The 15,004-nt window shown below is 46.3% G+C and overlaps 2 protein-coding genes across 17 annotated transcripts in view; one reads left to right on the forward strand and one right to left on the reverse strand.

Moving 5' to 3' along the window:
- The window catches only part of Brinp2 (BMP/retinoic acid inducible neural specific 2), a 103,037-nt gene that overhangs the window by 87,584 nt on the left and 449 nt on the right, over positions 1–15,004 (reverse strand). Inside the window, exons 1-2 of one of the 6 annotated variants that reach the window (XM_048809984.1) lie at positions 8,220–8,543; positions 7,748–8,099 (exon numbers count right to left, since the gene is read on the reverse strand). The exons of 3 other annotated variants lie outside the window; for them this stretch is intronic. The gene's annotated coding sequence lies outside the window, so the exon portion shown is untranslated. Of the gene's footprint in view, positions 1–7,747; positions 8,545–15,004 lie in introns of those variants that run through there. 2 more of the 6 variants (XM_048809986.1, XM_015491779.2) reach the window with 2 other exon arrangements.
- Positions 14,269–15,004, forward strand: part of Astn1 (astrotactin 1) — a 283,974-nt gene continuing 283,238 nt past the window's right edge. For 3 of the 11 annotated variants that reach the window (XR_007349995.1, XR_007349996.1, XM_048809973.1), the window contains exon 1: positions 14,274–14,898. Coding sequence is in view for 9 of the 11 variants with exons in the window: in XM_048809973.1 (XP_048665930.1) it covers positions 14,616–14,898 (283 nt within the window). In the remaining 2 variants the exon portion in view is untranslated. Of the gene's footprint in view, positions 14,899–15,004 lie in introns of all 11 variants that reach the window. The other 8 variants (XM_048809981.1, XM_048809979.1, XM_048809982.1 and 5 more) reach the window with 7 other exon arrangements.

Genomic DNA, 15,004 nt, shown 5'->3' on the forward strand with positions numbered 1-15,004 from the left:
TTTTCCCCTGCCTCTGGGTTGGCTCCAGCCCTTTTGCTGTGCCTGTCACTTCTCTATGGTTCTGAGTGACACGTCATTCACAAGAGAGAAGTAAAATAAAGTGGTTCAGCAAAGCCGAGCGTGTGTGTGTGTGTGTGTGTGCGCGCGCGCGCGCGCGTGCCCACACCTTTTGCCCTTGTCAAGAACAGCCAACTGGACACCTTGGGAGACAAGTCTTGCCCCAGAAGCACAGGAGGCACAAGGGGAATGCTGAGGGAGAGGTTTGAGACCTTCAAACTCTCTGCTCCTGCCCCAGGTCACCCTGGGCAGACCTGGGACCTGCAGGGTGAGAGGGGCACCGCAGCACCTAGAGCCCCAGTTACACAGAATGCATGACTTCTCCCCTTCAAGTCCCAGGCTAAGCCCTATCTGGGGTTAGGTTCAGCCCTACCTACTTTCCTTAAGTGGCAAATCATGTCTCAACTTCAGTGTTACCTCCCTGCTTTCAGTTTCCCTGGCCAGTGCCTCAAGCGCATTCTCCGGTTTTATTTCATGCTCTCCACTATCGCTTCCTGAAATTATCTCATTTGTTTATTTACCTATGTGCTTTGTTTTCTGGATACCTGGGAAATAAAAAATAAGGACTCAGTATCTAAACTTGTCTAGAACACCAGCTCCCCTATTTACTAGCCATGTGACCTTGGGCAAATTGTGCAATCTCTCTGAACTTCCAACTTACCATCTATGAAGTGGGAATGGCAAACCTGCTTCACTTACGAGATGGTTAGGATAAGTCAGTGTGTGTGAAGTCTTGGGTACAGTGCCTGACACACAGGTACTCTGCATGTGTTGGCTACTATCATCAGTGTCGGAAATAACCATTCTCACCGTGGCTATCAGCCTATCTTCCCTCTAGAATGGAAACAATTCGGTGGCAGGACTTTGATCTGTGTTGTTCTCTGCTGAATTCCCCCGTGCTGAAGAATAGGATGCAGCACACACTCATAATGATAGACACAATAAATATTTCCTGAGAAATCTGTCTTAGAACCCCAATCTGATTCAACCCCTGCGCTTAGTACAGGAGAGAGCCACATAAACAACTCATTACGCCATGGTGAGAACAGTGCAGAAGCGGAGTCGGAGCGAGGCGTGTGGGAGTACAAAGGGGGAGGCAGTCAGTTCTGTCCCAGAGCCTCAGAGACGCCTTCTCAGAGGAGGCCATAGTTACAGAGTCTTGAAGCTTGGAAACCCTTCAGGAAGCGGAGACCAGGGCAGGGGAAGGTTCTGCAGGAACACAAGGAGGCACATCTAAGGGCCCCAGAGTGTGAGCTGCTGCCTGTCATGTCGCGTGACTGCAGGGAGAAGCACAGGCAGGAGAGTGAGCACAGAGAGGCTGTGGGACCAGCTCTCGACGGAGGTCCTGTTGGTCAGGCTCAGAAATCGGGATTTCATTCTGACAATAGTGAGGAGTCACCAGGCAGTTACAAAGACAGGAGAAGCTCGATCAGAAGTACCATTTTGCAAGATGGTACTGGCTGCAGGGAGGAGAATTGAACCCAGAAGCCTTCAAGACAGGAAGCACGGAGACCAAACACTGGGAAGGTCCAGGCAAGAAGGGACAAGAGCCAGCCTCCAAGAGTGGCAGGAAGGGAGAGGGAGCCCAAGTGCAGCTTGTCCAATCCTGGCCATGGATTGGCGGGGGAGGGTGGGAAGGAATATGGAGGTTGGACCACATATGCTTAATGATGCCTCTGGAGGTCTGGTTGTGCCATTGGCCACAGCAGGGAATCTGGGGAAAGGACTGGGCAGGGGTGTGGACGGTGCTCACTGATTCTAGCCTTGGATGTTGTAACCTTGGAGGTGCCCAAAGAAGGAGACCTAAAGTAGGTAAGGGGTGGCATTATTTGGCATCTACAATGTGCCAGAGCTGTGTTTGGCACCTTCTGTATTTTGTCTCATTTAACACTTAGAACAAACCTTTGAGAGATGGGGCATTATTGTCTTGATTTTTATAGGCACCGAAAGTGGGGTTCAGAGAGGAAATGATAATCTCTTTTTCGTGGTTAACATTTAAGAACTCTAAGAAGATCTTTGTGATTAAACAACACTGTACAAAGAGCATGTAAAGAGAAGGATTAGAAAACACAGTCACTCAGGTAATGTGGGGGCAGATCATGGAAATCCTTGAATGGAAATAATAACTGCCCTGCAGGGGTATTGTTGAGAAGCAGGTGAAATGTGGCTTATGAAAAAAACATCAGTGAATTATAAAATGTTGAGAAAATATAAGGAGTTCTAGTCATGGCCAAACCTTCTTGCAGTAACTAGCAGTGATGACATAATGACAACAGATGATTTACAATATTCAAATCTGTAATTATTAAATGATATTCCATAACGATGACTTCTCCCCTTTCTTCTTACCGATAATTTGATGAAAGAATCTTTCAAACATAGCGGTGCCTTTTCTTTCCCCCCATCACACTATCAACATGTCCCGTTTGAAAAAGGAAAACCTCTCCCAGGCATGATCCTAATATGGTAGAACTGAGAAAGAAGAAGGGGATTTGATAATCAAACACACCCAGCTGATCCCCACTATAAACATCAGTGGCTTAGTTATTTCCACTGTCAGGAAGAGACTCAAAAATATTAGGATACAATCAGCAGGCCTCCCAGCTCCTCATCCTTTGCACAGGAATGGAGAGTGGCAATGCTTTGTAAGGGATTTGGGCTGAGTCACGGTTAGTGAGGTCCCTCCTCAAACAAATATAGGTATGTGTAAATCATTGGTGCCCTCCTTGACTTTAAATTTCAGAAATACATGCCCAGAGGCTCCCCTGGGCTGCTCTTGACCCCTCCCTCCATGTTTTCTCTCTTCTCATGTCTCTGGCTCCTTCTGTCTCAGGCCTCTGCCCCTTCTCCCATTAACTTGTCACTATTCTGCAGGGCCTGGACCAGCACTGTCCAAAAGAAATATAAGGCCAGCCACACATATAAGTTTAACTTTTCTGGTAGCCACATTAAAAATTAAAAAAAATATATGGGTGAAACCAACCCTAATATATTTCATTTCACATGATATAACCAGAATATGTAATCAACATGAAAAATTATCCATGAGATCTTTTACATTTCCTTTTAAAATTAATATTCAGAATCCAATGTGTATTTTATATTGATAGCACACATTTCACATGCTCAAGGGCCAGCTGTGGCTAGTGGCTACCATACCGGGCTGTTATGACATGTTAAGCTCAGACCTGGGGTATAAATTCCCTGCTGCGTTGGCTCAGTCCAGCATTCAGGATGAATCTGCATGGTGAGTTTCTGTACAAGGAATGGTGGAACTGGCTATTGAACTGATCATGCTGTGATGACGCTACTTCCTTCCTTCTGCATGGCAGAGAGGCAATTGAAGAGGGACCAACCTGCCCCTAATTGGTCAGATGAGCCCAGTTCACTGCAGCTCTGAGGCTGAAGCCTAACTGATCTGCCCGTTCCTTCTCTCATAAATAGAATACGCTTAAATTCACAATCACTGACCACACAGCCACCCTCCTGGACCTTCATCTCCTCCCCTACAGATGGCAGTGGATGCTTCTGAAGAATAAAGAAGAAAGGGCATACCCAGAGTCCAGCTGCATGGTCATTTAATACAGGAATCAAGGGCTAAGGCTGGATTTTCAAGAGCAAGTAAATGTCCCTGGAGACCTGTTCCCAGAATGAACTCCAGAGGCAAAGCACACAAACAGACTGGGTTCCTGGGGATTTCCCGCTTGACCTCAGAGAAGTTTTGCTGTGACTTTAGGCAAGTCATTTTACTCTTGTGCAGCATGTGAACTCCCTCTAATGCAGGAATGGGGCCATGGAACAGTGACATGCAGCCTGGATACATGTCTCAAAACATGTGAAGACCAGTGAGTTGGGTGGTTGTTAGCAGCCCTCTCGCAGGGACCACACTTCACCTTGACCTTCCCCCAGGAGAGAAGCCCACTGCTGGAGCGCATGTGTAGCTGGCAGGCCCAGCCTTCTGCTGGTGGGCGGCCCTTGGCCCTTCCCTGGGCTGACCAGGCTGGGCCGACTGCCTCTCCCCTCTCCTGCTCAGCTGAGCACTAACAGTAGCCCGTGGTACAGCTGTGGGCAGTACCACACCCCACCCCCTCTTGCTTTTTTGTGGTCTCTTCCTTTGTGACTGCTACTGCATATGTTTTATTAAAAGGGAAAGAGAAGGGGAGACAAGAGGTTATGTACATGGGCATGCTCAAGAATCTTAAGATTGAAAATCTTCTGCTCAATGCTAAATGCCTAAGGGCTTTGGCATTTTGCCGACTCCAAGTAAACCCCAAGAGGAACATTTGGGTGGGGAAATAGGAAATGGAAGAAAATCAAAGCTCTCTCTTAAGATATTCTGGTTCTAAAACATGAGGTTTTCTCATGTTTTCTTGAAACTGTCTGCTTTCCCCCAGTATCCTTACTCAAATTTTTGGATATGAGGTTGATAAGCTTTCTGACCTTGAGCCATGTTTTCCTCATTGCATGTGACTCCGACTTGAGGCTGTGTGAAAGGACAGGTCATTCTCAGTGCCTCATGAGATACCTAGCATTTCAGAGCCCTCTTTTCAGATCCTCAGGCAACTTCCCCTAGGCCAATATATGTTCAAAATAATGAAACCAGATTTATAGTATTTCCAGGTTGCCAGGGGAGAGGTGATCCAGGGCCAACCCCAAGGAATTGGTAGAGTTTCCAGCTAACTCCGCTGTGCTGTGCTTGGTGTTCCCTTCAGCTGGAACTCAACTCCCCTGCTCTCCCCATCCAAACTAATCTCACCCCATCCCCATGGCTCAGCTCAAACTCTCCCTCCTTTGAACACTGATAGCTCTCATTATCTGTACAAATCAATTGCAGATTATTTAGATCAGCCTCTCAGCCCCTCCTGTATTGAACTGCTGTTTAGAACTTATATCATCATTTACCTGTTCCCGGATGTAAGCCTGCTTCCCTAACCAGAATGGAAGATCATTGAGGGCAAAGGCTTTTAAAACTTTTATCCCTCACTACCCTTAGGTCAGTACCAGAGGAGGAACCTTGGGTTGCAGCATCTTCCCACGCTTGAAAAGTACAAAAAAACAACCGAATCAGACAGCAACTACTAAGACCAAAATCTTCCTGAAGCTGATGGAGGTTGGGTTGGTTTAGGAGCAATAAGACTCAGATCTCATTCCATGATTTCCCTTAATTGCTGTGTGACCCAAACTAAAGTGGTCCTCTTTTTTGAGGTTCTTTCCCCTTCCTTTTCCAAGAAGAAGGCTAAAATCATTCTAGTTCTCCTTCTTAGACTAACCAGACATAAACAAGACAATAAGCCACGTGAGTATGAATTACAGGAGCTCTGTAAAATGCTCCCTGCCCTTCGGAAAAGGATGCCTTTATAAAATGTATACAGGGTCTTATTTTCCAAAAGAAAGAGTCGAATCACCAAAAGCACACTGCACAGGGTTCTGATAAACACTAACCAGAAAACCTCAACACTAAGCATCTCAGTCAGCAGAAAGTGCCCATGCAGATGTCTCCAGTCCCTCCAGATTACCTCTTGTTTGTGAGCTGGAGAGGGATTTTGGAGCACCCTCTCAGAGGGGATCTCACTTATGCGATTCTCCCCAGGGGCTAGCCTGTGCCTTGGGAAAGGGGATCTGGAGGAGCTGATGACGCAGGGACACTCTGTGCCCTCTGGCCTCACTCAGTAAACAACCTGTCAGGAGGCCAGGAAGTAACACCCAGAAAAGGATCTTGAGGGCCATGGACAGAAGATGATTCCCATCCTTGAGACAAGACCAATGTAGCAGAGCAGGAACCTCCTACCCTCCCTAGCCATTTCCTCCTCACCTCCTTTCTTATGCCCATACTGCAGCACACACCACTCCTTTGGGGGTGGGGGGAGCCAGCTCCATTTTGGGTGAGTAGAGGGAAGCAAGAGTCAAGAATGTTTCTGTCTTCTCCCTGGCTGCAGCCCGCTGTCAGACCTTTGGAGCCAGCTGCTCTCCAGCAGGGAAGACTATGGTCTGACATTTGCTTCCTGGTCTTCCAACATTCCTCAGTACCCATGAGCTGCATCTTTTCACATCACATCCCTCCTCAAAGAAGCAAAGCATGCATCTTTTCCCAGAGCAGATGCAGCTATGGTACAGACAGCACAGGATCACTGGGGCAGCATTGCTTGGTCATGCCCTCTGTGCTGCACAGCAACTTATTGGCGGCAGGGGAAAGGGAACTTTGGAGTTGTGCCTTAAACAAACAACATACATACAACTGTGTGAAGTCAAGACAGAAACACAAACTTCAGCACCCTCTGCTGTTGCCTGAGGTCATCAGACTGCCCCCCAGGGGATCTGGTAAAATATTTCAGCTGCTTGGTTAATACTGGCATTGCATGTCTTCCAGTGAGCACGATCAGAGAGTCACTTCAACATGCACACCACTGGAGAAGGACAGGGGCAGAAATAATTGACTTACAATATATGTTTTAGCTTTCTGATTGTGATTGGTCTGTGCTGACATATCATTGTGCCTGTTGGATAAGGCCCAGATTGCCTGGCTACAAGCATGGCCTTTTATAATCATTATCCTTATAACAAAATATTTGCTCCTACTCAGGGCACCCTGTTCCCAAGGCTAGGAAGAGCACACACACCGTTCTTTACAGAGGGGTCTGTTGAATCACGTTACAGTGCATTAGCTTGATTTTTAGTTAATATTTGGCTTAGGTCTATATACCCTGGATAAATATGTACCATGAAGAGGAACTGCTTGGGGAGGAGAAAACTCCTCTGGGCTAGAATAGCAGCTCACAAGTTCATTCTCCTAGTAGGCAGGAACACTCTGGGCACCCGTGGCTGGGTTCGGCACTGTGCACGCTTGCTTCTCCTGTGGGTAGCCAGCTTCCTACAGATAGCTGTGAACACAAGTGCGTGCGCGTGCGCGCGCGCGCGCGCGCACACACACACACACACACACATGCTACAGGCAGTGTTGGGCTGTATACCCAGATGATCACAGAAACGGGGAGAGATATCTGCTTGATGATACCAGCACATCTCCCTTTCTGCACAGGAATATTCTCCCCTAGTGTCTCCAGTGCTCTGCCCTGCTCAACTCAATCAATGGGGCTTCTACCCCCACCCTGGAGACACTATTTGCACCCTAGAGGATTCACTCTTTGGAACTGCCCTCCCCCAGTTGAAGTGCATGGGAGAGCGACTAGCCTCTAAAGAAATGCTACAGGGCTCTAGGAACATGTGGAAACAGATGTACTGTGCATTAGGATCTCGGTGCCTTAGGGTCTTCCCCAAATATAGTGAACCTCATACAGTTCAGTTCAGCATCTGCACAGCAGGCAAAAGCCCTCGTCATCTTCTGCAATTATGCAGCCCGATTGGATTTTCTGAAGCTAATGGGAGTTGAACTAACTTTGAGGACTTAAACCAAGCAAAAGCAATATAGGTCAGGCAGAGTGCCCAAGCTGTGTGACAGCCATGCAACACCAGGAGACAAAATCAGAGCGATCTCCAGCTATCCCCTCAAGTCCACTGCTCAGCTCCACAAGATAGAACTAGGAGACGCGGAATCATCACCCTCTCTGCCTACAACTGTCAGGCGCCAGGGCACGAGGGTTATAGGAGGGCAAGCCGATCCCTCACCAATGCATACACCAAAAGGGCAATGAAGAGGAGATAGAGAAAAATCGCGAAATCCCTGCACTGTTACCTTGAATCTTTGCAAGAGCCCTCCTTGCAGTATCAGCTGCTCCCCAAATCTCCAACGACTGGGAGGAGACTCCTAAAAGATTCCAGATTTTCGTGCAACATCTCTAGTGGCAGCTCTCCAAAGTTTTTACTTCATGATTTCTTGTGGCTCCGTCTCGTTTTGGGAAACGCGAATGCCTCCCCCTCAGCGTGTGAGAGGGAGCGGATGTCTCTTTTCAAATTCTCTTGCTCTTCGCTTTGCTGTTGCCGCCCCTGCCGCCGCCGCCGCTAGACCACTTGCCTGCTGCCTTCCCGCTGAGCAGCAAGGATCCCAGTCGCCCAAAGCATCTTTGAAGTGAGGCTTTGGCGCTGGGCTGGGGACACGCGGGGTGGGAGAGGTGAGGAAAGTGGAAAACCCAGCTGGGGGAGTCACCTGTCCCTCTACCGAGAAAGATCCAAGGTCTTGCCTTCTTTCCAACTCTAAAAAGACTCACCCGCCCTCTCTGTCATCCAGAATCAGAGCCTTAGACTGGGGCAAAGATCGTTCCTCCGGCTCCACTGCTTCCCCGGCCGCCTGCAGACCTACCGGCGCCCTCGGAGCGCCCCGCAGGTGCATAGCCCTGGACAAGCGCTCTCCCGGTCCTCCGAGCTCAGCGGAGGCGCTGCCCAAGGAGCCGCGAACAGCTGGCGAGGCGGGCGGATTCCATCCCAGGGCTGCAGCCCGGCGCGTCCCCGCTCCCAGCCCGCGCTCCGTACCTAGGCAGTGTCACCTGCAGACTCAGACACCAGATGAGTGTCTTAAGATAACAATGCTGCCTGGCCTGCCTCTCTCTTTTTTTCTTCTGCATGTAGGTCGGCAGCCAATAGGACGCAGCGACACACTCCCCACAGGTGCCCATTGGCTGGGCGGCCTGGCAGGGGCGGGCTCTGAGCCCCAGAGGCTAGCTCCTCTGGTTTGTTGGCAGCCTGGGGTACGGCTCGGGGTTAACCCTCCCGGTTTTGCAGCAGGGACTTTTTGGCACCGATAAGGAAGCCTCAGATAAATTCAACGGCTGGGTCTGGGGCTGGGGTGGGGATCAAGTTTGGATAGTCTAAGAAGGCTGCGAAACAAGAAATAGCTGGGGAGCTAATTACATTTTCTCCTAATCTTCCCGAGTTATAATCATCATTTGTCCCAGCCCATTTTGTTTGCTTGCTTAACCAGAACTCCCAGAGATGGGGACCCATTTTCCTTCTAATCTCGGGTTTCATTTGGTTGTTTTGTGTATTTCAGCTTCCTGAGTTACTTAATTAGAAGTGAGCCCCCAAGTGAGAAATAGTAAACACACACACACACACACACACACACACACACACGGAGAGAATGGCAAAAGATAGCAGGAACCCCTCAAGATGGCTAGAGAGAGAAACAGAGATGCTGGACAGCTAAATTAAGAAACATCCTGCCCCCACACCACGACTGTGAAGACAAAGGAAAGAATAACTTCAGGGTTCTAGGGAGACATTAAAAAAAAAAAAAAAACGAATTGTTTTGCCGGTGTGCCGGTGGTGTTTTCCTTCTGTGTGTTCCCTTTCACTTCAGTGTGTGTCAGGAAGAGGGACTTGGTTTTAAAGGAAAACTTAGAGGAATCAGAACAGGGGCAGCCTTGTCTCTGTGAAGCAGGTGCTGCTGCTGAGCTTGTGAATTGAGAGGAAAAGAGCCAGAGGGTGGGAGGGGGGAGAGTCAGAGGAAGGGGCAGAAGAGAGTAAAGGAAGAGAACATTAACTTTGCACTGAAGGGTGTGAATTCTGTATTTTTGATGTCCTAATGAAGGTGCAAAACTGACTGGCATACTACACTGCATTTGGGCAAGAGCATGGGAGAGTCCTTGTTGAAGAATAATCCAATTCAGCAGAGGAGCTGGGGCTTGAAACTGGCAAAGGGATTTGGGGGATTCAGATTCAGTCAGAGGATGGTGGAAATGTGGGGGAAAGAATATACAGTCATAAAAGGAGATAAATCTCTCAACTTAGTTTCCTTGAATGGAGAACAACACCAGAGATTATTTTGTAAATAATCAGAAAAAAACATACATAAGAATTCAGAGGTTTAGTGTCAAAGTAGCATACAACTGGATTAGCTAAAGAGTATGTATTAAGATACACAGTAGAAAATTCTGCTAGAATAGGTGTTCTGAATGAATGAGGAAGGTGAGAAATAGCGTCTCTCACATGCATACCCTCATTCTCACCACTCCTGACTTTCACCTGTATTTCCTCCTCTGACATACTGCAGGTATGTTTACTGAAGTTACAAAATATGCCAGGGAAGGGTGATCTTCTTCTAGGATAAAATATCTAAGTGAATCAGTGAAAGTCTAAATCCATTGCTGCCCAACCTATGGCATTTACTCCTGTGATGTCTAGGGGTACGGGTGCACTGAACTTGTTCCAAGTGGTGACATAGGACTTTGGCATTCTTGTAAAACAGTGTAATGGAGTGGGTAAATGGAGCAGTGGTTGGACAAATGATTATCAATATCCGTGAAAAGAAAATGAAAGATTCTGAGATCTTTTGAGGACAGAAGTGGGTGGAGTTGGAAGGCACAAAAACAAGAAAGAAGATTTATCTATGCTTCCTTCTCCTATGGTATCCCAAACCATTTAACAAGAATGTAATGGAGTAAGATCACATTAGAAAATTCTGGTAGAATATAGTTTGATGAGTGTTTGCCTATATATTTATTGGTGTAACCACTACCCACATAATTTCCAGCATCTCAGGAAGCACACTACGGACCCTTCTTGGTAAGTCCTCACCCCACCCCCCACCCCGGGCCCGGAGATAATATTATTCTGACTTCCATCGCCAAAGGTTAATGTTACCTGCCCTTGAATTTCATAATTCAAGAATCTTAGTGTGTAAATTCTTCTGTGTCTTGTTTCTTTCACTCATCCTTACATCAGGGAGATTAATTTATGAAATTGCATTAAAAAAATTGTGTAAGTAATCCATTGCATGATTATATGACATTTATCCATTCTCCTATTGATGAGTGTATGGGTTGTTTCCATTTTTGTCTATTATTAGCAAACCTGTACTTATCCTTTAGTGTGTGTACATATGTCATTATTAATTGTAGGTAAACACCAATGAGTGTAAGTCACTTAATTGACTGTTGGTTTCTACACTGGAGAAAATCTTGTGAAGACAACTCTGAATTCTATTTTCTGTCTCAAATAGTATAATAAGGTGATGATGGCAAAGAGCTAACACTATTGTGTCAGGTCCTCTGCATACAAACATACTCACATTTCCTCCTTATGACTACCCTAATTTATGCACTATTATTTCTATTTTCCAAATAAAATATTGCAAAATACAAAACAGTATATTCAGAGACAAGACATGCAATTTGGACATGGTCCTTCTCCTTTTGCAGATGCATGTGGCTAAGTGCTCAGTGAGTGGAGCTATGAGAAAAGGAAGAGGTGGAAGGTCACCCTGTGGAGGGGAGGCTGGAGATAGGTCTGAGGGGATGGGATGCTCTGATGGATGAAAAGTGTTATCTTCTAGGTGTACAGAACACGTGGAAGAAGTGAAAATAGGAACTGGGCTTTACTTTGATGTGTGTGTACGTGTGCATGCATGTGAACACATGTGTGCATGAGTACACTGAGAACGCGGGAAGAGATAACAGTGCAGTGAGCAATCCGTCTAGAGGAATAAATAGTGTGGAATTTAGAAGAGTCTTCAAATTTCCAAACATCGTGTTTGAACTTTAACCTGTAGGGAAAAGAATGTCATGATGAGAACAAGATTTCATGAAGATCAACCTCGTACCTGTATAGAATTGGTTGATAGCAGGAAAAGCAATGAAAGGTTTCTGTAAGATTCAAGGAGCAGCAGCCACTGCCATTTAAATATAGGAAGTAGGGCTTCAGGAGAAAAGTCAGGATTGGAGATAATAGGACTTGCTACCTTATAATGCTACAAATAATATAAATATTTGTGTATTTATTATCTGTGGCTGGTGAAGTGGGCAGAGACGAGTGATCTCCTTTTATTGATGAAGAAACTGAAGATAAAAATGGTCCAAACTCACCTGCAAATATGGAGACTTGAACCCATGTCTGTGGTTTCACTAGATCAGGTTGCTTCAACATAAAGGCGATGACTGAGATGGGTACACACGTGGCCCGCATGATTTAAAATGCAAAGGGTCACTCTGTAGATATGGTCTCTGTGAACTGCAATCTCTACCCCCATCTCTAGATGTTTCTTTCTCAAAGAGGAGACCACATGTCATTATACCCATTCTTACAGGAATAAAGTGCCCTGGGAAAATATGCTTTTTATTTACACAGCTTTCTCCCATGACTGTTCCATAGAGAGAAAGGCATCAAAAGGCTTGAGATACCAATTTTCAACTATTTCCAACTTGGTATAGATTTTTTAAAAGACTAGACATCAACCCCAAATAATTCACTTTCATTTTCTAACATGACTCAAGGTTCTTCAGGAAGTTAGAAAGGATTTCAAAATGAGAATAAATTACATACTACTCAAAAGCAGGAGGGGTATTACTTCCCCCATGCTTTAAATATATATGTGTGTGTGTGTGTGTGTGTGTGTGTGTGTGTGTGTTTGTGTGTATAGTTGCTGACGGGCCTTTATTTTATTTATATATGGTGTTGAGAATCAAACCCAGTGACTCACACATTCGAGGCAAGCACTCTACCACTGAGCAACACCCTAGCCTCTTCCTCCATGCTTTGACTAATGCCCAGGATAAGGAAGGCACTCAAGTGTTTGCTGAATGAATTATTGTGGTCCATAAAATCTTGTTTGGGGTCTTAGCTCCACATTAGCAGATTGATGTTTAGAGCATCTCACACATGTTAGTTTCCTTATCCATTAATGAGAGATTGGAAGTAGTAGATCATCTGGTAGTTTCATGCCATTTCTCACATTCTAGAATGAAGTGTGTTTTCCTGGCATTAGTCTGACTATTCAATGGCAAATCACCTTGCCTATCTATGCTTCATATCTTTTTAAATTTTTTTTTTATGCTAGAAAGTGTTGAAAAAAAGGAATCGTGAAGTCTATGTTCTTCTTAGGAGAGGAATGAAGATGGGAATGAATTTTAAAAAGTCGTTGGCTGATTCATCTTTTTTGCAGTAGTTTGCAGTGCTCAGTGGCAATATAGCTTTGGTTGATTTTGGGGTATGTCAAGTTTAAAAACTAAACTTATATCGAAGTACTTTTGTTTATTTTTTTCATGGTAAACAGATCTTTTACTCCTTAAATGTGACCTTAAATATGGCTGATTCAACTAGATTGAACTATTCAACTATTCAACTAGATAAACCTTGTGAAATGTAATGCACACCTTTTTTGTCTATTAAAGGACACACATTTATGTATGTTGATAAATTTGTAGCAGGTAGATCGAGGATGTAATTGTTTATAAAGTAGAGGTCCTCTGAAAAGGGTGATGAATTAAACTCATGTGGGAACTCCACTTAACAGTCTTTATAGCACATAGTATTTAAATCAGCATTGAAGAAATAATGTTGGCAGGACAGAATTTTGAACAAGTTATTGGTTATCACGTGTAAGAAAGTTCCGTTAAACATCACATTCCAGCATTTCCCTTTTCTACCACACAAATATCATTTTTCTACCACTGTTTTCTGCACACTGTTGGCATCTTTAAAAGGCAACATTGCCCAACTCGACTGCAGACAGATCTTCATGGGCTTTTGGTGGTATTCTTATTCCTTAGAATACTTAGGCAGGGGGCTAAATATTTACCCTGCTCTGCTCCTGATGAGTTAGGACTGACCTGGCTCACATTCAGGGGTATTCTTTTATTGCTTTTTTCACTTGTTAAGGATGCTTTTCCATTTTTCTCACATATTCTCCCAGATCTGTTCTATTTTTCTGGATCCTTTAAAACCAAAGTTGCAACATGTCTTTGGTCTAAGTCTGCTTCTTCTATCAACTATAGCATTTCCCAAATCATCTTTTTATTGGTTACTGTACATAACATTTGTGACAGAAATGAAAGGAAGAGGCAAAAGTTAAAAGTGAAAGTTCTGCTCTCCTGCTTAACGGTATGAGACACATTGACTTTATTCTTTATTGTGTATCTCTATCTATCCATCTATCTCTGTCAATATAACATTTCTTTTTTTACTTTGCAAAGTTAATGTTAAGTAAAAATATACACGTGTGCATTTATCTTAGCACTTGCTTATCCAACGGACAAATCCAACTAACATTGGGCACAAAGAGATATGGATGGGACAACCTACATGCATAAAATCACTAAGGGAATTTGCATCTAGAAAGAAACCCCCCACCCCATCACCACCAACCACACACACACCTGCTCCCGGAAGCGCCCTTTAAGGTGTGTGCCTTTCCCAAGGCATTTGGATGATAATGCGACAGGGAAGAATTTGCATTGCAAAGAAGAATTTTTTAAAATGCGGTACAGATAGTTAATAGCCGAGAGCGTGGCTCGTGCAGGGGGATGCAAAGGAGGAGGAGGCTGGAGCACTGACAGCCAGCTGGGGGCTGACCTGATTCCCTAGAATCCTCAGCTCCCTTCCTCTTCCCTCCCAGCGTCCTTCCTTCCCTTTTTTCTCGCCCTCTCCCCCCTTTTTTCCTTTTCCCAGATAAGCTGCTCCGGGAAACAAAGAACTCGGGCTCTCCGGACAGCAGCGCTTGAACCGAGCGCTCTGCCAGAGGCTCCTCGTTCCGGGGACCAAGGCTCCCCGGCTCTGCATCCCTCCCCAGCCTCCCCCGCCTCCCGCGCTCGCTCGCTCGCTCGCTCGCTCCCTCCCCGCTCGCTTCCTCCCCCACCATCGCAGCGCTGGGAGGAAGGCGGCTGGGGCTCAAGATGGCTTTAGCCCGGCTCTGCGCCCTGCTCGCCTGCTGCTGGGGGCCGGCGGCGGTGCTGGCCACAGCCGCCGGCGACGTGGATCCATCCAAGGAGCTGGAGTGCAAGCTCAAAAGCATCACGGTGTCGGCGCTGCCCTTCCTGCGCGAGAACGACCTGAGTATCATGCACAGCCCCTCGGCCTCCGAACCCAAGCTCCTCTTCTCGGTGCGCAACGACTTCCCGGGAGAAATGGTCGTGGTGGACGACCTGGAGAACACCGAGCTGCCGTACTTCGTGCTGGGTGAGTCCCGGGGGAGGTCGAGGCGGCCGCAGGCGCTGGACCGGCGCCCCCACCCCCCCCCCGGCGTCCGGTCCCGACCACACCCACTCGCCGGCCGACATCCCCC

The sequence above is a fragment of the Marmota marmota genome, unplaced genomic scaffold (genome assembly GCF_001458135.2).
Source record: "Marmota marmota marmota unplaced genomic scaffold, marMar, whole genome shotgun sequence".
NCBI classification, from domain to species: Eukaryota; Metazoa; Chordata; class Mammalia; order Rodentia; family Sciuridae; genus Marmota; species Marmota marmota.